This window comes from Nesoenas mayeri (genome assembly GCF_963082525.1).
Source record: "Nesoenas mayeri genome assembly, chromosome: 1".
NCBI classification, from domain to species: Eukaryota; Metazoa; Chordata; class Aves; order Columbiformes; family Columbidae; genus Nesoenas; species Nesoenas mayeri.
Genome location: NC_137541.1, coordinates 32,592,306 through 32,614,838, shown reverse-complemented (window position 1 = coordinate 32,614,838; position 22,533 = coordinate 32,592,306). Strand labels below are relative to the sequence as shown.

General features: G+C 38.8%; 1 protein-coding gene across 1 annotated transcript in view; it reads left to right on the top strand.

Annotated features, from left to right (window-relative positions):
- Positions 1 to 22,533, top strand: part of NELL2 (neural EGFL like 2) — a gene marked incomplete at both ends in the record, with an annotated part of 152,729 nt that overhangs the window by 114,583 nt on the left and 15,613 nt on the right. The window contains one exon of the mRNA XM_080359060.1: positions 20,838 to 20,978. Within this exon, the coding sequence (XP_080215186.1) occupies positions 20,838 to 20,978 (141 nt within the window). The remainder of the gene's footprint in view (positions 1 to 20,837; positions 20,979 to 22,533) is intronic.

Here is a 22,533-nt window from a genome sequence, read left to right as displayed (position 1 = left end):
ACCTCCAATGAACATAATATTTTTTCTTCCTGGTGAAATAAGTAGTGCTAGAGATCAGCCACAGGGTACAGGCTTGGACACATCATTTGGATATTAATGTGCAAATGTAGCATTATAATCTACTTGCACGTGCCTTTGAAACATATGCTCTGAAATACCATCAGCGTGGCAAATGGAAGAGCTATCCTGTTGATAAGAGCAAAAGCTTTTTTGTTCTGAGACTATGTTGTCAGAAATGTGATGCCTTATACAGCCATAAAAGAAAACCCGATCTTCAGAAAGTACATGTTTACTCCCAGGGAATATGACAGAATTTCCTGAAGCTGCTTCTTGTTAGGCTTGAAGTGATTCAAGACATTTGTGCTACAAATAATTTATGCTGGAAGCTTCCCTTTTTGAACAGTCACTTCATCTACAAAGGTGATGTAATCTTTTCTGGGCAGGCATCTTTAGTTGTGATCGTATACTAGGAGGGAGGGGGATTGATGTAAAGATGCCCAATCTATTTCTAAATCACGTTACTTATTTCTGTTTATGCTACATCTATTAAAATACTGCTTGTTGAAGAATCTTGGCATTTTTCACTTAAAACATACAGTTACATAGAATTTGTCAGCAGCTGCTAAACCTGTGAATTAATTAACAGAACATTGAATTCACAACCCAGCAATAAACTAGAAAATAAAATCACCAATTCTTACTGTTTCCTTCTGCAAAAGATGATTTAAAAGCTCTGTTTAAATAATTTATCAGATATATAGAAAAGGTGAGGTTGGAAGGGAACTCTGGAGATCATCTTGCCTAATCCCCCTGCTCAGAGCAAGGTCAAATAGAGCTGGATTCTCAGGACTGCACCCAGGTGGATTTGGAATGTGTTCTGGGTTGGAGACTCCATAAGCTCTCTGGGCAACCAATTTCAGTGTTCAATCACCCTTACTGTAAAAAAAAATAAAAATAAATCTTTTCATTATGTTCAAATGCAATTCCTCCCCCTGCCCCCACCTAGTCCTCTTTCTAGGCATCACTGAGAAGTGTCTGGCTTCCCCCAACACTGTCAGGTATTTTTACACATTGATAAAATCTCCCTCATCCTTTCCATTTCCAGGCTGAACAACTTAACTCTCTGAGCCTCTCCTCATGTGGCAGATGCTCTGGTCCCTTTATCATCTTCACAGTACTGTGCCAGGTTTGCTCCATCTCTCTGTTGTACTGGGGAGCCCAGCACTGGGTCCTGCACCCCAGATATGTTCTCGACAGCATGAAATAGAGGGGACCACCTCGACCTGCTTGCAATGCTCTTCGTAACGCAGCCCAGGAGGCTGTTGGCCTTCAATGCTGCAAGGCCATATTGCTGGCTCATGTTCAACTTGATGTCCACCAAGACATCCAGATCCTTTTCTGCAAAGCTGCTTTTCCAATCTGGTCCCCAACCTGTACTTGTGCCCAGGGTTGTTCCTTAATAGCAGTAGGACTTGGCATTTCCCTCTGAACTTGTTATATCCTTATTTGCCCCTCCAGCCTGTTGAGGTCCATCAGAATGGCTGCACAGCTACTTGGTGTAGCAACCCCTCCTCCAAATTTTGTAGTATCTGCAAATGCGCTGAGATTGTGCTCTACCTTATTGTCCACTGTTTGTTTTCCCGGGGGTACACTGCTAAGTGACTGGCCCCCAACTGCATGTTGTATGGCTGATCACAGCCCTCCAAGCCCAGCCATTCAGCAAGGTTGTAATTCACTTCACTGTTCATCTGTTTAGCCTGCACGTTTTAGTTTATCTGACAATAGGAGCATCAAAAGCCTTATTGAAGTCAAGATAGACAACACCCGCTACTCTCCTCCCATTCACCAACCTAGTCAACTTGTTTTAGAAGGCTATCAGGTTGGTCAGGCATGGCTTTCTTGTTATAGATCGGTGTTCAATATTCTTAACCACATTCTTGTCCTTAATGTGTTTGGAAATGCTATCCAGGAGGATACCATCAGCTTCCCAGGGATGGAGGTGAAGCTGACTGATTTGTAGTTTCCTGAATCCTTGCTCTTCTCAAAAACAGGAGAGGCATTTGCTTTCTTGTAGTTCTCAGGAGCTTCTCTCAGTCACTATGACCTTTCAAAGATAATTGAAATTGGCCTCTCAATGACATCAGCCAGCTCCCTCAGCACTGCTGGGTGCATCCAATCAGGTTTGATCGACCTGTGTTTTTTCCAACTTATTTACATATTGATCCTCCTCCATCAAGGGTAAATTTTCTTGCTCCAGACTTTCCCACTGATCTTAGCAACCTGGGACTCCTGAAGGCAAACCTTACCAGTAAAGACCAAGGTGAAGAAGGCATTGAATACCTCACCATTTTCCATGTGTTTTCTAAAACCTATCGCTACACACTCAATCGGTGTCTCTATATTTGTTCCAAATCCTGAGAGGGATGATGCTGTCCATGCTTAGGTCCTGCTTATGGAGCCAGGCTTATGTTGTAGAACAGGACGTTGACTAAGAACAAGAATAAACTAGAGCTGAAATAGCTGGGATTGTTGGTGTCCAGAGCATCCCCCTAAATTTTTACTGAGGCTGTCTACTGTGTGGCAAAGACCTGGCCTTTCTCCTTGGTGCCCATGTTGGCCGGGGAGATGTACTCTTTCACGTGATGGGACAAGCAGTTCCTCCAAGCCTTCCAACAGAGTGGAGAGGAGCTGAGGCAGTGACTGACAGGTACCTCTGAGCAGGAAGCAGAGAGCCTGCTCCTGATGGGAGAGGTCAGAAGTCTTCTGACAAAATAATCCTGAGATTGAAACATGGTTTCAGAGCAAACCCATTCACCCAGAACTCAAAGCGTCTAACTTCTGGTGGGTTTGCACCAGAAGCTTGTTTGTGTTCGTCCACACAACTGTAACTCTTTTCACCTGTCAGCTGCCGTGGAAGGGCTATGTCAGGTTCCTAAATTCAACTGAAGCTTTTGCAAAGACAAGTGAAGCCCTGTGTAATTAAGCATGGTAATTAATTTCATAATTTTTTTTTGCTTCCAGTTCAGTGCTTTTGGGGAGTCAGTAGGAACCATGTCTCTCTCAGAAACATAAGAAGGAGAATCAGCTACTACTGCTAGTCAGGTATTTCTATGAGAAGAGGAGTTTACTGTGGAGTGCCTTGCAGTTAACAGAGCTATTGCAATGGCTTAGAATGATCTGGTGGAAGCCTTTTAGATGACTCGTGGCCTATGCCCTGTGGAAATGGATTGGTAGAATGAGGAAGCAGATGTAAGAATCATGTACACGTATATCAACCTCCAGCAGCATTTATTTTTAATTGGTAGTAGGACATAACAATGAGATGTGGGAAAATTCCAATTTCTTTTTCCAAAGGATGTGCAATGGGGCATTGTTAATGTTGGGAATGCATTTGTTGGCTTAGGGAGATGGGGTTTATGTATTAAAAGATTTAGAGCAATCTTCTGCAGTGTAGCGAGCTGAGACTACCAAAGGAATCTAAAAGTATTTGTGCCTGTTAAACGTTTTGGAAATACCTGACTTAACACTGTCTTGTTTGATTGCAAAACTGTGAATTCTTCAGTGGGCATTTAAAAATGCTATCTTAAATTGTATTTGAAAAATGTTTTATTTTAGAATTCAGCAGAGGATGACGTTGTTAGATCTGTTTGATGTTACTGTAACTCCCCTTCAATTTGATGAGAGCTTTAAGAGTGGATTTGTTCTCCTACTATATATGCATATCTACACTAGCATATATACAAGACTACTGCATTATTGCTGCTTGTCAGCTTCTTTTTTGAGTTCCTACACTCGTTTTGTGCTTTGAGTATTCCCCTGGTCTACTTTTAATTATGCACGAGGTCAAATAGCAGAATTTCACTACTAGTTGTGTTTTGATGTAGGTTTTGTTAACAGGTTGGCTGGAAGTATATGGCTTTTTTTGTGGATGATTGACTGTAACTTGCATTTCCAGATAATTAACTTTACCTTGGATATCATGGGAATCATGTCCACCTGTTATTAAACAATCCATAGCAAACTGCTGAAAATAAACTAGCACACAAAGCTGTTACCTTTGAAAGGAACTCTTGAGGAAAAGTTTAAGATTCTACATTCGTTCAGCCATGCATTATTACTAACAATTAGCTTAATTAAATGTGTAACTGATTTATGAAAAAAATGATTAACATTATGTGTGTGTGATCATCCTCTCTTATCTGATCTCGTATCAGAAATAGCCATATCCAAGGAAAATATGTTATTTCGCTCTTCTCTGTCTTTTTTTCCCTTTTTTTCCACATATGGAAAGCTAAACAAAAATACCATAAGTGTTGGAAGTACTTCATGGTGAAGGAAAAAAAAATTGATATTGCTAAAAAAAGTTTTGCAACTTTGCGCTTAACATGTGTAGTTCAAAATACTGAAATACATCTCAGACAAGTGATTTGGATAAATGATTATTATAGATCAGATCTCTTTAGAGTTTCATGCCACCTTCCATATAAGCTAAATAATTAACATGCATGACTGTTGCTCTTTTCAGCAAATCCAAATTAATTTGTTCATGATGTGCACTGACCATAATAATAACAGGCTTCAGATTATTGAAGACTGTTATTATTCCTGTTCCAAAGGAAGCTTGTGAAAAATCTTTTAATTCTGATAGCCCAGTTATTAGGAAAATAAATTTACTGGTATTGGAATAGAAGGCTTTGTCAAAGTAACCAGAAAGCTTGTTAACTTTGCTGATTTTGCAAAAATGAAGTGTTTTAGTACTCCTAGCATGACAAGAGAATGGCTTCCATTTAAGCCCTTGATCCGTTCTGTTCAGCTAAAGCAACCACAATCAGCTTTTGGCCAGGTAGGTTCTGGAGCTAAAGCTGTGACACAAATGGCATTTAAAGTCCATAGAGCATTGAACCAATTCTGAAAGAACTGGAATTACTGTTGGCAGAACTCTTAAAAAATCTTGGCCCCAGTCTAATGAAAACTCTCTGTAAGCTATGAAAGTATTGCAGTCAGAACTTTCCCAACAACTCAGGAATCTGTCATTTGCTCAAATTGATTTTTACAGTGAAAATTTAAATTACTGATAGTTGGATTTGGGTTTACAACAATATTATTAAAAGGCTGAAATTCGTGGTACAAGTATGCAAGGTTCTGCACAAATCTAGAGTAATAGGAGTACCCTCCAACAATTAATAGTCTAACCAGGGGAAGATGGTTGCATGCTGGGATAAATGACTATAACATGCAGACTCCTTGAGCAGAAAGCATATCAGGGTTAATCATTTTATTCTCTGAAATCCTGAAAGGATTGCTGGGCTTTTGAATGAAGGAGGAAGCAAAAGAAGGGAGCAAGAGGAAAGTGGTGGAGCGAACATGAAGGCAGCACAGGCATGGACTGTCCAGAACCATAGCTGTAGGAAGAAGCAGTGCCTCCCATAGTTCATTAGTTTTTGTAGCCCACCTGGCTTGCTTTGATTCTGGTGTTCTGAGAAGTCAGGTTTCCATTTTTGGGGGAGTCTCCTAAGTTTGAGACTTAGAAATTAGAGGATACTTTTGGTAGGAAATATTTCATTTACATTAAAGTACTGACTTCAATTCACAGAAATAGAAAATATTGAGTTAATCTATAGAGCCTGGGTAAAATTTTGAGAAACTAGGAGTATGTAAGCGTGATATGCAGTCTAAAACATTTTAGTAGATCCAAGTGTGTAGTGAATGGAGAATTTATCATATTCTGAAAGTCAGGCCTTTTGGAGTCACTCAAGTCTGGTATTTCAACTTTAGTAATCTCCAGATTTCATAGACTATTAAAAAAAAAAAAAAATCACCCAAGACAAAACCCAAAGAAGCCAAATAGTGGCTTGCAAGCAGTTGAGGTGGGGCCTACATGTGGGGCTGTGTGCTGCTGCAACCCTGCAGCTGTGCCATGGCTGTGGTGGCAGGTCCCTGGGTGACCCCTGGCCCCAGGTGTGGGAGGAGGTGAGTGAGAAGAGATGCTGGAGCTGACATGCTCAGCTTGTCACTGGACTTAGCTACGTGCACACCCCAACCCTAAGGTGTCACTGCCATTCGTCCTCCTCGAGTCCTGCCAAGCGCTCCCCATTTCCTTGGCAAGTCTCCTGGCTTCCTGCCCTGTGGAAATTTTGTTATGTGGCATGTTGGGTTGTTAAGTTGGGCCTTTCCAGCCATAGCTCAAATGTAGATGTAGACACAGCGTTCTCAGTTAAACTGGTTTAACTCAAACTTTTAGCAGTAAAAATCTGTCTGTACTTTCTGTTCTCAGGAGCTGAATCTCTGAAATGCAAACGCTTCTGAATTACTACATACACCTGCATTCAATTAATACTTTCTGTGGTTTCCATTTCAGCAGAAAGAGACAAGACTCAGCTGCTAAAAATAATATAATGATTTTGCTGAGGGTGCTGAAACATCTTGCTTTATAACTTGCATCTTTGCTATGTAGTCACCACCCAGCTTGCACATGCTGGGTAAGGAGTGGTCTCCAATATGGCCTTGGCCTTCTCCAAAATGGCTATTTTGAATATCAATTACTGATTTCAAAGGCAAGAACAGTGTTGTTTGTGCTAGCCTTGGTTTATTAAGGTAATGCATATAACTAGCGTGTTTAGTGACACAGCATCTTACTCTGCATTATTCCATTTTAAATGCTGTATTACTGTAGGAAAAACAGACAGTAGCATCAAGGACAAAATTGTGGGAAGCATCTTATAATATCAACTCCTTTGTCTTCTTTAAACATAACAACTAATTCTTATGAACATTAGTACATCACTATGATAGTTTTTCAATAAATTTTTGCAGAACTTTAATAATAAATTCTGAAATGCATACTTTGTGTTTTGTCATCCTATCACTGAACTACAATTACGCAATGTAAAACAAGCATCTTCACATAAAAGTTTTTTGATGACTTGAGGAGAAGACAGCAGGAAGTTACTATATGAGTTATTTCTTTACAAAGCCATTCCAACATATCAGTCATCTGATTGACAACATTTCTGAGTCCTTTCAGGACCTGGAAAGTGTTTGTTTTGTTTGGTTTTGGTTTTTTTTGTCCTACCTCAATTTCAGACATATAGTTTTTGAGAACAGTAATTTTAGGAATTTGGACCTCTGTGCTATTTACGGGCTTCTACATTGTTTTGTTTGGTTACTATAACTTTCTGATGTACAGCTTAGGACACATATATATATATATTGTATCTACTTCTGACTGATGATTAATAGGGAGAAATATCCTCAGTAATATAGGATTATGGTTCCAGACAGATAGGCCTAATTTGTATTGTCGAATCTGAAATTCCTAGAAAGTCTTTGAATAATCTTGTTTGGCTGCTCTAGAGCAGACAGTGCAAAGTAACTTTTTTTTCCTATATTTTTCTTGCTGTACTCCTGTGTGATATGCTTTACATAAAATCATGAGGTTAGGAATTGTGGGAAAATAACAGAAGATTGGCAAGGAGGATTGTAAATGCACTGAAGTGACCTGAAGCTGGGCTGTAGAAAAACACATATTTGGTACTAGTTGTTTAGCCTTGTGTGTTGGACAAGTAGAACATCTGTGTTTAGAAAACATAAGCCTCTGATAGACTTAGAGGCACCTTATCGAACATGCTTGAGGTTCCTGCCCTGCTGTAGGAAAGATCAAAGCCCAATGGTAAACTGTGGCTGCGTGAATCCTTGAAATACAGGCAAAACCAGCAGATTTGGTGATTCTCTAGTATGGATCAAGCTCTGCAGTGCCTGTGTCCCCACTTGTGTGCCTCTGCTCAGGTGATGCTCTGGGGATCCCCTGGTTGGCGAGGTAATGAAAATGAATTTACTCTGCATTTCATCTATGCTTGTGTGGTTGTTCCTGCAACCTCCCTGTGCTGCTCACACAGGAGCCATCATCTTCACAACTTCTGTTCTGATCAGGAGCTTTGTTCATATGATACATCTGGTGAAATGGAGGAGGCAAAGAAAGCAAGCACATTATGGCCTTGGTAATTGTGCATTTTCAACTCCCTGAGACTGAGCAGGGCGAGGGGGTATTTTTTCCGTATCTCACAGCTTGAAGCTGTATTGGTATTTCTGCAAAGCTGGTGCTGAAAGTCTTCTAGAGATCTGCTGATGAAATGGTTTATTTTCTTTAGTTATGGCCTTCTATAGTCATCCAAGGTCTCTTATTAAAAGTACAGAGTACTATCTTCTTGAACTGTCTTGCAGTAATTCAAAATCAATTACACTTTTTTTTTTTTTCCCCCCCATACTCCTCATCTGTTTTGGTTTCTAGGCAAACCTGGTAAAATAACTGTTTTCCTAACTGATCTCCTTCTTATGGTTTCATCTCACCAAACTGAGGCCTTCTATTCAGCTGATATAAATTTATACAGTTCTCTTGGCATGCAGATCTATGTGTTTTTTAATGAACTGCCTTTGCATATGATCCAGGTTCTTTTGTTTCCTTCTATTAAGGAACAATAACAACAAATTGTAATGAGTCATTCTAAAATCTGCATTTATACTACTGTAAAAATAACTCTTTACCATTGGTAGCCAAGACCATTTTGATATCTCTGACCAGCTCTAAGAAAAACAAGGATCACAAAGCACGCTGTTGTAGTACTCTCCTTTTAATATATTTCTGAAGTCAGGCCTTGGGTGAGCAGGAATCCTATTAAGTTGGAGTCTAGCTGAAGGAAATATAACATGCAATGCTTTCATGGCTTTATCCATAGATCATCTGCCTCCCCTACAACTAATTAGTGTTCTAAGTGAATAGCTGCCCAGTCCAACATACGTAAAAATAAAACAAGTTGCTGCTAAATCTTGTACCTTTAGAAGTGATAGGTGTACCATGGTTTGGAAAAAGTCAAGATAGGGTTGATTTCAAAAGAGGATCTTAAGTGTGATGCATACTTCTAAGCTATTTAAATGACTTCATGAAAAATATGTTCACTTTGCCTAGGTATAAAGTCACTGCAAAGCATTTCAGATATTACATCTTAAGGAATGCTGAGCACTGAAGAGGCAAATACTGCAATCTGCACTTTTTTAATTGGGCTTCAGTTGCTCTTACAAACATAGGCAGACAGACAAGAGCAAACACTGGCAGAGACTAAGTAGAATCGAAGGTTTTAACTCTCTCCCGAGTGTGCTTCTCTTCTAACTGGCATACATGGAATGCATGATGCAGTAGCAGCTTTGCTCCCAGGAACTGTAGGTGGCAGAAGGCATGAACCTCTCTCCCTCTAAAAGAAATATGCTCAAATGAAGAGGTGAAGGCTAAAAATTTGTCCAGACATGAGATGAAAGCTCACAAATTATTACATTCTGTGGGAGAAACAACCCAGGTTTGTTGAGGATCTTAATCTGTTGGGAAAGCAGTAAACTACAAGCCCTATGTAGAGCCTGAGCAATGATATGCTAGGAATTAGGTTACAAATGTGGGTTGTCCAGGCTTCCATCACATCACTGCCCCCTTTGACTTATCTGAGATTTCTCCATTGACTTCTGTAAAGGGTGTAAAGTGGCTAAAGTTTCATTTTCCTACCCTAGCCCAAATGAATTTGGAAGATCCTTTCAGAGAGAAGAAACAGAAATTCTAGCACAGACTGTCTGCTGAAACTCTTCTCCAAGAACCTCTTACAAGTCTGATTTCATTTCCCCTCAGGGAATAAATTAAGGGATTTGAAGGATTTTAATCATAAAGGAACTTATGAATCTTAGGCATGTAATGTTTACAGTTTAAGAGTAACTTTTGATCTAGAAAGGACCGTTACTGAGAAGAGAAATTATACCGCATATTCCACAACAGCAGTGCAAATCTAGCAAATAGTTAACGAGTGTTGGTTGAATTGTTATTACAATTAACAATTCCATCAAACTTCAGCTAGCTGTGTGCTGGTAGAAGCCAGGTCTTCCTATTTCCTATTACAAGGAAGTTCAAAACAGAAAAAGAAAACATGATTGGCTGTGTCAGAAACTGTAGTAGAGAAGTGTTCGGCTAACCCCTGGTGAATGAACCTTTCCTGCAAGGACTGCTCTGTTTAAACAGTGCTCCAAGTACTATTTCAGGCTACAGAAAAATAGACATATGCAGCCAGCAGATGGGTTGCAAACATGGAGTATATGATATAGATAAGCTGTTTGTAAGTGAGATTCTGAAATTCGTTGTGCTGGTGTACAAAATAGTGTACTGCCCCTCCTTGTCAAATATTTCCCCTGACCATATGTAATAACATGAAGTTAATTACATGTGCTGGTGCTATATTCCACCACTCTTTCAAATATCCAGAAAAATTAAAGATCCTTGGAGTTCAGTAGGATTGTACAGGACACTATTCTATTTTTACAAAAACCAATTGTTGTCTAGATTGTGAACTCTGTTTGAAAACCAAACCAAACCAAACCACAAGACTTAAATTACTATCAGTGAGTGTCCTTGTGACTTCTGTGATTTGTCTGTGGTAACATATAAAGCAGGCAAGGGAGTAAAGGCAGGGGGTGCAGCTTTTATCTCTACAGCTCAATGTTCTTCCTCTCATCTCTCCCCAAAACACATTGGTATCTTCTGTACTTCTTGTTCCCTGGCATGTTACTGTTCCCCAAACCATGCTTTGGCATCGTCACATGTGGTACTTACTGAATCAATGCTGTCACTTAAAATTCTTTACCCAGAGTTGTTTATGTACAAAGAAAGATATCTGGTAGAAACACTTCCTCCCCATTTTACAGATGTAGAAATTAATACACTTGGGGAAAGCTGCGTAGATGACAAGGTTTGCATAAGAAGGCAGTGGCAAAAGTCCAGATAAGATACAGGTCATCTAATTTCTGCTTCCCTTGCTCCTGTTCAAATATGTCAATATCTGAGAGAAGACATGGGGAGGTTTCTGTAATATATTTTTTTCTGAGTGGGAAGTCTAGCCAGTTCCTAAAACCTAAGAAAATGCTTTTGACTTTCAAAAAGGACATATTCTAAAATTGTTAGCTTATTAAATTGCAGTAAAAAGTTTAAAAGTTATCTATGAGAGTAAGCAAATGAGATCTGCAGCAAGGCAGGAGGAAAGACGGGGTTCTGCACATGAGATGCTTTTTGCTTGGCAGCGGTGTCTGGAAGGGAGGTCACCCTAATCCCTGTTATCACCTGAATTTTTCCCAGATATAAAAATAAGCTCAAAAATGAGCAGTGAGACAGAGGCTTGTGACTTTAGAAGCTTGGGAAGTTTTACTGTGCTTTCCATTTTTACTTATATTTATTCACAAAGGAAATATTTGACAGAAATTAAGTAAAAAATGCCCATATTGAGTTTGATGAGCATTCTGGATTTTGGCACAAACCCTACCTACCTCACCTTTTCTGTTTTGTGGATTAAAGCGCTTTGCTGCTTCATCCTTCTGTATCTTTTTCTCCCTTATTGTCTTTGCCTGACACAGTTTCTTGGGTGCATATTCTTTCTTTTCTCTCTCAGAACCCTTGTCAGTTCTAAATAACTTTTAAATCACTTTGTCTCTGCTAGAGAGCAAAATACTGGTACTTATCTTTTTATATTTTCTGTAACTTGTTGCAACACTACAATCCTACATATAGCAGCTTAAAAAAAAACAAACAAAGAAACAAACAAACAAACAAAAACTAAAAAGAAAAAAAAACAAACATGGAGAGTGCTAGAAAAGAGATTTGAGAAGAAAGGATTTTTTTGTTGTTTGTTAAAAACACCAAAATACATCCAATATTTAGCTATTATTTACTATGGGAAAGAACCTCCTTTAGTAAACATGAAAATGAAAATTTCGATTAGGTTCTTAAAATACAGTGGGCTATAAATGGAATGTGAATAGTGCAGCTGGGTAGCATTATAATAGAATTTCCTTCTGTTATGTACAGGAGATAGGGATGACCTTCATCACTCACTATAAGCTCTCTCTTTCATGAATTACGAGCCATTCAGCTATTAGTGGAATTAAAATCTATAACACTGCCAATCATTGCCCCGTATCCCTATGGAGCCCTTCGTCTAGCTGTCAGCATGAGGGAGTCTGCAGTCTCTGCAGATATATGCCAGTGATATGTTTATAGCCCAAGCGAAGGAATAGTGTGGGGTTTTTTTCCTTTTCTGTGCTTCAGCAATTTTGTATAATCACCACATGATTTTACACTTCAGGAACAGCAATGTAAGTTAATGGCCACTGGTTTATGGACTGAGAGTTGTGGTAACAAGTTACTGGTAACAAAATGTAGGTAAGAATGTTTTAAACTTAAGCACACGTATAACAGGCATGATACCCTGACCAAAGGGTAGAAGACCATAGCAGAAGACCAAGTTCAGATCATGGTGTAAAATCAATTCCTAGCCAAAACTTTGAGTTGCTTTGTGGGTTCTTTTGTTTGTTTTCCTTGGGTGGCCTTTGAACTAAATACTTGGAAATTTACTATAATTCATACCAGAGCTGACCTGAAACAACATTTTGCAAAGCTGAACTCAAACTAAGCTGAGAATGTGCCAGTTGTATCCTTATTTGGGGTATGTAAAAGTCATAACTCATGGTTATGACTGCATTGACTCCTCACTTGAAACTCAAGATCAGTGAATCTGCGCAAATAGAGCCTTCCTTCCGACCCCTTAGAAAAAAGGTAAGAGCTGGCCAAAAGACCCCTTCTCGTTTCAGATAAGTTATTTTTCTTTTGCTTAGCACGTGGCCACTGTTACCCAACAACTGACACATTTACTGATAGCACCACTGTTAGTCCTGTTCCTAAGGTGCAAATGGAACTGCATAACTTTCAAACACTGGTACATATCTGCAGTAGGTTTGTCAGTGTATTTCAAGGTCTAAAAGTGCTTTTGCTATCTTGAAGAAAATAATTACTTTTCTTTTTCAAGATAGGGCTAATGAGGCAACAGAAACATGTGTTACAGTTAAGATGAGGCGCTGTACTGAGAATGATGGACGAAGTGAAAGCAAAACCACATCTTTGTCAACAACTAGAAATAGAGGCCCAGTTCCTCTCAATTATTCTTTCTAATGGGGATTGACACAATTGGTTTCACAGAATCTTGTTGAAAAATATATTCTGCTTTTTTTACAATGTTAATGGATGCACCCAGTTCATCATGGCTAATTAGGTGTTCTGAATTATCATCTTCATTTGTTACAAATGTCACTTCCTTTGATGATATTGGATATATAATGAGAGACTGTCGTAGTTTCAGGTTTTGGTGAGGTCTGTGATTGATCAATTTTTGACAGGAAAGAATTGTTTAACAGGGCTGCATGGTGAAGCAGTCAGTGGAAAATTTCCTTTCATAACGTTTCTGTGTAATTTTGCAGCGCCACCGCTGCCACACATGAAATAACAACATGACTGAATTTCTTTTTGCTGGCATTTAGCAGGACCTATGGGGGTGTGCAGAAATCAATGGGGGATCAGGAGCCTGGAAAATTACATACTTGAAGAATTAATGAACTATAATTCTGTATTACATCCTCAATCACATTTTTCTTCCTTTTCATTAATGGAACTAAATTAGTTTTCCATGGACAGAGCACTTTAAAAAATGCAATCATGCTCTTGCTAGGATTTAAAAAAAGAGGAAAAAGAGACTTGTTTTAACAATAGTTATTTTTTGTGCAACATGACAGTTGGAAATTTTTAGTGAAGAATTTATCTGCAGCACTGACTCAACCTGTTGAAGCAATTTTTAATGGGACATTTATAGCCCCAGCTCTAGTTTCCTGCCGTTTGAGACAGATTATGGTTTTAAGGTGATTCAGCTAGAATTTCTACTAGACCTGGACGATGCAGAGATAGAAGCAGCAACTCCAAAGGCATTCAAAGTGCATTTTTTCTGACATGGGCCTAATTAATTGTCCAGGGGAGCAGAGAGAGGAAAGGCCATAGTCTTCACTCTTCTTTGAAGGATGCATCTGATGTTTCTAAGGCTATATCATCTGAGTCCTTTTGCTCATGGAATTACGTTAGGATAAAATTGTGGGTGGCTCTTCTCTTAGCTGTGCCCCACAGGCCAGCTGTAATCATGATTTAAACTTGTAACTGAATCAAATGTTGGGATGCAGATGCATTTAAATTCAAGAATATTCTATGGTTTAGTGAAAACTATGATGTGAGAACTCGTACAGTGAAAATTTATCCTAGTACTCATTACATGATATCATACCTTTAAAGAATTACTGGATGCTGAACAAATTACAGTGAGACTGAAACAAAATCAGGCACCAGGACTTCTATTGAGCAAGGAAGATAGGGCCTTCTAATCAGCAGTGTTAGAAGAAAGGAGGTGATCAGGCTTTACAAAACAGATTTCAAAGGCACTCTAAACAACTAATTTTTCTGGCATAATTGATACATTCCTGGGTTATTTCAGCAGTCTTCTGTATTCTTGGGTTTGTCCTTTTTATTTTTATTTTTTTTTTATTTTATTATTCCTCTCTATGATATTTGTATGCGTGTGATATATGGGAATGTAGTGGGATGGAAATCCCAAAAGATTATACTTTGTTTTATCAACAAGCTAGCTCCAGTATATCAAACTAGTTCCAGGCTCTTATATTTCTCCACTGGGACCTGTTTTTGCATAAGATCTCAAATGAAAGTTCTGATTGAACAGCAAGGTCTCCTCAAGTATCATCATATTAAAATCTGCTGTCACATGAAAACCAACATAAACACTTTTCTCTCCTTAAATGTGAGAGATGGGACTCTAGAACTTGCAGTAGATATAATGAACTGTTTTCCAAACTACTCCAGAAAATTGAATTTTGACAGCAAATACATTATGCAGTAGAGTGAACTTTCATTTTGTCCTACTGAATAAGGCCTTTTCTGCCTTGCATATGTATTTACTAAAATCAGATAATTGAGACATCATCTTAATCCTACTGGGTATTCTGTTATCTGAGTGTAAGTCTGAATAGCTGGGACATAATCTTATATATCCAAGCCAGACATAACATCCTTGAAAATGTATTGACATATGCAGAGAAATATTAGAGTCTGACTGTTCCTAATGTACCAGTGGAAAAAAACATTGAAGATTTATCTTTTTAAACAGCTTCATAGTCTCCTATATCATTTCTTCACTGATCCGTTTCTGAAATTATTTTTCCTTCAGTGTTTGCACTTCTACTCTGTATGGGGCTGGGATGTGGGTGGCCTTGGAGGTTATAATTAGGCTGGAAAGGCTGTTGCCTTTGAAATAAGATCTCAAATTTAGTCTAAGTCAGTAGTGACTGAACATTATGGAAGTTGGTGGCTGGTCATTATTTTTTATAAATATATCCAGTGATAATAACCCAATTAGCACTTGGACAGATTATTATAATTAGGAGTCTCTATTAAATTGCAGTCTTAGCTGAGTGCCATGTATTATACTGTCCTAGAAGAACTTGCAGGATGGAAAATAACTAAATTCTAGGTATTGACAGCTGCCAATCTGTGGTATTGCCTTCTTGACAGAAGAGGGCTACTGGGGCTTTGGTTTGTATTGACCTGGATAAAGCATTTTATGAAAGAAAGGCTTTTAGGACTGAGTTGTGCTCTCTGTCTTTATAACTTTGTGCTTGATGATGACATACAGGCTTTTCTGAGAGGAAGATTTGATGATTAATATTTCAGTCTTGAAGTGAGTAAAATAAAATGGTATAAACCCCCGTCCTCTTTCCCCATACCATGGTTCTTTGTTGAGTGCAGCTTGACCACATTAGAGAGCTTGGTCCTATTGCTAGATGAAAGAGCACTGCTATCTTTCAAATTGGCAATTTTATACCACTTTCAATCTTCAAAAGCTCTTATTATACAGAAATTCTCTAATAATATTCATCAGACAGCTAGCTTTCCTTTTTTTCTTGCTGTACCAGTGGATAATTTGCTAATGATCTTATTTTACTCTTCAGGGAGCAGAGTTTTCTCAGTTTCCCCAAGAGCAAGGGGTGTAATAGCTGGAACTGTTGCTGCAGTTCAGGAAATGAGTGATGCTGAGGTATAAAGAAGGTGATTTGGAAGAGCAAGGGTTTTTTTTTCATGTCAAGGGAAGCTTAGTGTATACAGCACTTACTTTCAAAATGCCAGTGACAGTGTGTCTACTTGGTTAGAGTGGGGCTTCAGTTAGGAAAAAAAAAAACTGAGTTTTTTTCCAGTTGAAAAATGAGTAACAAAATAGGGAAATAACTGGGCTGCCTGATTTCAGCTTAAGAAAAACGCACAGGAGAAAACCTGAATATCTGAAATGCAAATCATGTACAACCCAAGTGCGTAATAATCAGTTACCCTGCTTTGTGGTAGTGGGGTATGTACAGTATTGCCATGAGTGCGCCATGAGTTACATAGGGCAAGGAGAGTCCCCATGTTCCTGGTGTTTTGTGGGCTCACAGCCTTACAGGTGTTTGTGTGTTCAGCAGTCACAGTGTTTCAAGAGCTGAAATCACAAATCTTCTGCTGTGCAAATGCCATAGGGTGAAGTGGAGCCAGAGCAGAAGGTGCTCAAGTGCTTCAGCACAGCCATGCAGCTGCTCTCCAGCTTGGAGTGAAGGTTATTTCCAGCAACTGTCTTGGTATTGGTTTCTGTTCCAAACCTGCCCACTTGTATCAGTGGGGTGGCAGATTTGATATGTGCAGCTGTGCTCTTTATTAGAAAAGGAAAGAGAAAAACAGAAAAAAATCGAGAAAATGCCACCTCCATGATAGTGAATAGGAGTTGTGTAGGAGTTCTGCCATAAATTAATTGGAGCACGGCCAGGTTGAGACTGCTCTGGCCCATCACACATATGATACTCTATTTTCCTTCCTGGATGGGGATGCTTTTGTTTGTTTGTTTGTTTGTTGTTTTTTCTTCTTAAATGCCCCCCTCCCCACCCCCCAATGTTTCCACAGCTTCTTATAGCCAGTTAAAGGGCAGAACTTGCATACTCAGAATAAGATGTCTGTTTTATTTTTTTCCTGCTTAAGAATGTCATCACCAGCTATTGGAAAAAAAAAATCCCTCCTTTCCTTCTACTTAAACATTTTGTTTAATTTCTTTCATAAATGGAAATACAAAGCTTGTCAGTAACTTCCTTCTATAGAGTAATATTTCATTTTTCCTGCCATTCTAGTACAGCATCAAACAGGACTTCATTAGTGATGTTAATGTTCCATATAGCCCACTGATAAGCCATAGCCACTGGCCAAGCAAAACTTCAATCAGTTTTTCTTCTCTTGTCAGCTCACACCTCTGACTGAGCAGCTGCAAGATGATTCATCAGAGGATGTTTCACCATAGGACAGAGAAAAATTATTTCTGGCTGCTTTTCCCATACTAATAAGATAATTTCAGTTGTAGATAACTTTTGCAGCACTTCCTGAGCCATGCTATGCCCATATGAAAATAGCAATCCTTTTATCCAAATGTCAAGAAAATTTTCCATGAAATCAGTGCTTTAGCTCTGCAAAACACATTTCTGCTTTTTTTTCTTGTTGGAGTTGTGACAGTTATATTTTGTCCTATTACAGAGGAAGTCTCCGCTAGAATTAATGATCAGCATTAGCTGGGAGATGTAGAACAAAATTCTGTGCATAAGGAATACAGATATTCTGAAACTCACTAGCACGTGCTGTAAAATGTCATTTGCCTAAAAAGTTAGTGCTGAGGAAAATTGTTTTGGATTTCTTTTGTTTGCTGAAAAGCCATGTAAGGAGTAATAGATTATTCAGCATCAGTGCAGCAATGGTTCCAGGCAAACAATCTGTCAAGAATAGGACATTTCTTAAAGACCAGCAGTTTGCTTCCATCCATGCTTTTTGTGAAAGGGTTTCTTACATAACCTCACTCAACTTTGCATGCAGCCATAACAAAACTAGAAGATAGTACTTCTTTTTTTTATTGGCATCTGTAAAAGCACTTCATCCCAAGTAATATTTCTTGTGATCTAGGTTTGTCAGCTAGTTGCAAATAAATACAGAAAAGCTGTTTTTGTTGTCAGTTTACCAATACTGACGTGACATTCAAGGCTTGTTTTTCCTGCATAATCAGCAAGTGAATTCATCAGAATGCATTCAGCCTGTGCCTGCAATACTGTGCTTATAATTATAAGGCTTACAGACTCACAAATAAAGTCTCCTGAAGAGGGGAACATGGGCTTTCTTTAATTCATATCTGTTACTTTGGCCTGAATAACACTCTTTTCTCCAACTCATCACAAATAAATAGATTCCACTTTCCCAAAGAAGAAATATATGCCATGCATTGTCTTAATGCACATTATTAAGTAGCAAGTATGAAGTTTTACATCAAGTCTGAAGAGCAGTTCTGCTCTTTCAGCCTCTGAGGAGACATGCTTCATTGATACTCTGGGGCTTGTAGCTTTGGCCAAACCCAACAAGTTATCTTATACTGACCAGGTGATCCCAAGCGTTTAGCATGGTAACTTACATTCTGTTCTGCCAGGTTGCATATTCCCCCGTGGTAAGGGAACTTGTAGATTGTAGCCCTTTCTTCTTTTCCTTTCCTTTTTCTCAAGTAATCTGCGAGTATCTGAGTGAATAGCAGTAGATAAGGCACAGACTGCAAACCAGCCTTTTCTCACTACAGTAACATAATTTTCATTGATCTGCCTCTGATCTCTCAAACACCTCTGAGGTCCCACTGGGTACTGGCTGCTCACAAGAAAAAGGCCAGAGTTTATACTGATTGAGAGAGAGACACATGGCGCAGCAGAAGGTGGTAAAGGTTTGGCATTTCTCAGTCCTGCAGCAGGACTACGTGGATGATTTTCCTGGAATTCATAGTGGAGTTGAAAATTCTGTGTTTTAAATCAATAGAGACTTATGGCTTAATTTGTCATATACAAAGCAGCAAAAATACATGCTTAGTGCAATATTCCAGCCAGAGTACTGGTAATTTTCATTGTCATAAATACTGGTAATGTACACCGGGCATGCCCAGCCAGAGAAACTGGTGATAGAAAATCAGACTGAGACGTGATAATTAAATTTTCTAATGAAATTTCATCAGATAACTGTAAAACTTTTAAAAAACAATACACTCATTATATGGTTGTACAGTTGTTCCAAAGAAATTACAAATAAATTTTATTTAGTGTGTAAATAAAATACTCAGAGCACATCCCACCTAGCCCCTGGCATGTAGAAGAAAAATGCAACTCAAGACTAAATGTGGGTGACTGAGCAAAACCCGACAGTATATGCAGGTGTCCCCCATGTAATCAATAACTTTCTTTCCTTCAAATATGGAACAAAGTGTTTTCAATTGATAAGGAAGCCTTTAGGTTTTTTAAGTTTATTTTTTAATAGATTTCATAAAAGACTAGAGGGAGTATATCTTTATCTATGCACAGATTATTATTCCCAGAAAAGAGATTTGTGCCCTTATTGCAGCTCACAATTGTTTTTCTTAGCCAGTTTACAGTTTCTCCCGTGAAAATAGGAGATGACATAAATGGGAGCAAACAGGAACTATGGTTAGAATTTGGCATATTTTACATATATCTCAGCGATCATACCACACCTTTCCTTCATAGCTGCATCCTGGAGGATACTAGATCAACTGCTGAAGTACTTTTAAGAGCTTGAGTCTTGATTTGTCATTTTAGTTCTTAGTTTTAAAGATTCAACCTTTTAAAAAAAGATTGAATCCCTACACTGAGGGTTTATTATTCATTATTATAATTGATTATTCACTACTACTACTACTACTATTATTATTATTATTATTATTATTATTATTATTATTAATTGCATCATTATTCAAACTCATAGTGGGGGGTTTAAAGTTTTTTGTTTCTGAAGGCACTTTGCGTGCGTTGCATCTCCCTCGATGCCAGTTCCATAGGCACCTCTCAGTCAGCTTGCTGCTCAAGTAGGTGTGCTACCTCTGGTACAAAACACAGTGATAATGCGCTACATATGATAAGAAAGGACACATTTTTATTCCCCTTAAACTCCATAGTCCTGGTATTCTCTGACTGTTAACAGCACTCACACTCCAGAACCTATTCCTTAGTATACAGGTCATTGCGTAACTGAATGTGCTGGAAATGAACTTGTCAGAAAGTTCTCTGCATCTCTGGTGAGTCCATGAGTTCAAGTGTCTGCAGGACATGCTTAGGTGAATTTTGGATCTAGTGAGTGCATCCAGAAACCCATTCTTTGGTGAGTTTTTACTGTAAACTCTAGTCAGTGGAAATTAATGAACACACATCCAAAAGGAGTTATCAGGCGGAGGAGAATGTTTTGTATTTCATTGTTAGGGTCTCAGCATTTGTTTGGAATCCCAGCTGCTCTTTTTGATAGTGAGAGAGGAGACAACAGTCAGTTATGTTGAGAGTTGGTGACACTGGTGTAAGTCAACAGGAACTCCACAAGATAGGGAAGCCCTACTAACGTAAAATAAGTGTCACCAAGAGCATAAGCAAGGACCAGAGCGAGTATTTGTTTTGATATGCCTGCAGAAGCAATCTTTATCAGGTAGCCTGCACTGATCTAAGGGTTAACATCTTATTATTTAAACTGGAATCCAATTCCTTTCTTCATACTGTGCACAACTTATGGGGATGTCAGATTGATTACCTATCATGTATTTTGACAAAATGAGTTGGTAAAATGTAAAGAGTAAATAGGGATTTGCAGAGCCAATACTGTTAGCCAAGACCTTTTATGGAAATGACTCTAAACTTTGCTGCAAATAATTATGGAAATTTAAGTGTCGGTAGTGTATATACTTCTGTGAAACCCAGAAATAGCAGAGACATTGTTCTTCCGTCAGATGAATATAACAATTTCCTCTGTGTGAATTTTCACCTTTTTTGTTGTTCTTGCCAAACAGACATTGATGAATGCTCAGATGGCTTTGTTCAATGTGACAGCCGTGCTAACTGCATTAACCTGCCTGGCTGGTACCACTGTGAATGCAGAGATGGCTACCATGACAATGGGATGTTTTCACCAAGTGGAGAATCCTGTGAAGGTCAGTATCTAAAAAATGATGGGGTAATGTTACGGATCGCGTTACAGTAATGTCCAGTATCTCTGACTGTCCTGGTCAGGTATTGTCTTGGGCACTATCAATGAAAGTTAAACCTTGATCCAGAGCAATTGTAGTCTACATAAGCATCATAAACCAAAGGCAAAAGAATATAAAGGATGAATGTTTCTAACATACAGTGGTGCACTAGGGGCCATTTCTATGGTTTGCTAAGATAATATGTGAAGTCAGGCATCGTGCTTAAAACGTAGTTTCTCTGGCCCCACATCTGCTTCTGTGTATGGTCCTTGCATAAGTGATTTCCCATGGGCTGATAGCATGCACTGTTATCTGTCACTCCTCAGTCATCTTTTTCTATGTCAGATTCTTTATATGTAGAAATGGGCCTCAGTTCAGACGTCACTTCCTCCACTTCATTCCTTGTACACTGAAATAGACTGTGATGAAAATATTTCCCATTGCAAAGAATTATTAAGTGGCCCTGAGACCCTTACCCACACTTAGGTTAAGACTGTGGTACTTCATCTGTGCATAGGCTAACTGCTTGTATAAGGCTGCAGTTTGAAGAACAACCTTACAAACCGGTAAGCTTGGTGCACTTAGGGTTGGGACAAGATACAGGGGGCCAGAGAGTAACAGGAGACAAGGACATGGGAAGGTTTTCTTTTTTTATGAATGACAGAAACAACAGCAGATTAGTACGAGTGCGGTTATTTTCAGATGCAGATCTCTTAGTATGAAATGTTATTCAGCTCTTAAGATGCGGCATTTAAGATGCTGCTGCTTTTAAATAAGACAACAAACCAGTCTTTCTTGCCATGGACTACTTAGGGCAAAATTAGGAGTCTTTCTCCCTTCTCTCTCTGAGTGCTGAAATATTCAGTGTTCACACAGTGTAAGCTTTCCTGCCTGGCTGTTTAAACTCACATTGGTGGGCTGTATCAGTCCCAAAGGGAAGCAATTGAATTAATTTCACTAAGGCAGACACACAGACAGTCCTCCAGGAGTGAGAATGACCTTTTCAGTATCCCCATCATCAATACTTTATTTCAACACATTTTCACCACAGCTGAAAGCCTGTATTCCCAGGAGGAATCAGCAATTTGAGTCAGCCACTGCTTTCATAAGTCAACTTTCTTTGTCAAGAACTAACTAAATGTCAGTGTTAGGTGGCCAGGTGTTAGTACAAGACGGTGCAAAGAAGAAGTTGTGATCCCTCTGATTATAACGTTGCTCTTCTGTCACAGGCTGCGCAGCTAATACTCTAGCCAGGCACTTGTGGAAATATTCTCAATACCCCAAGTTTTATCTTCAATGTCAATATAACATTTGTCTCATGGGTTGAAGATAGTGGTTTGGCACATGCTATCTCAAGAGATACAAAGTGACTCTGTTAAAACTTGTGCAAACAAGCAACAATTAAGCAGCAATTTCTGAGCAAATGAAAAGCCAAGGAAAAAGAAATATGGGGGGTGCTACATGTGTGCAGAAGTGGCAAGTATTGGAATATTTTGACCTTTTCTAAAAAGCACCAGCA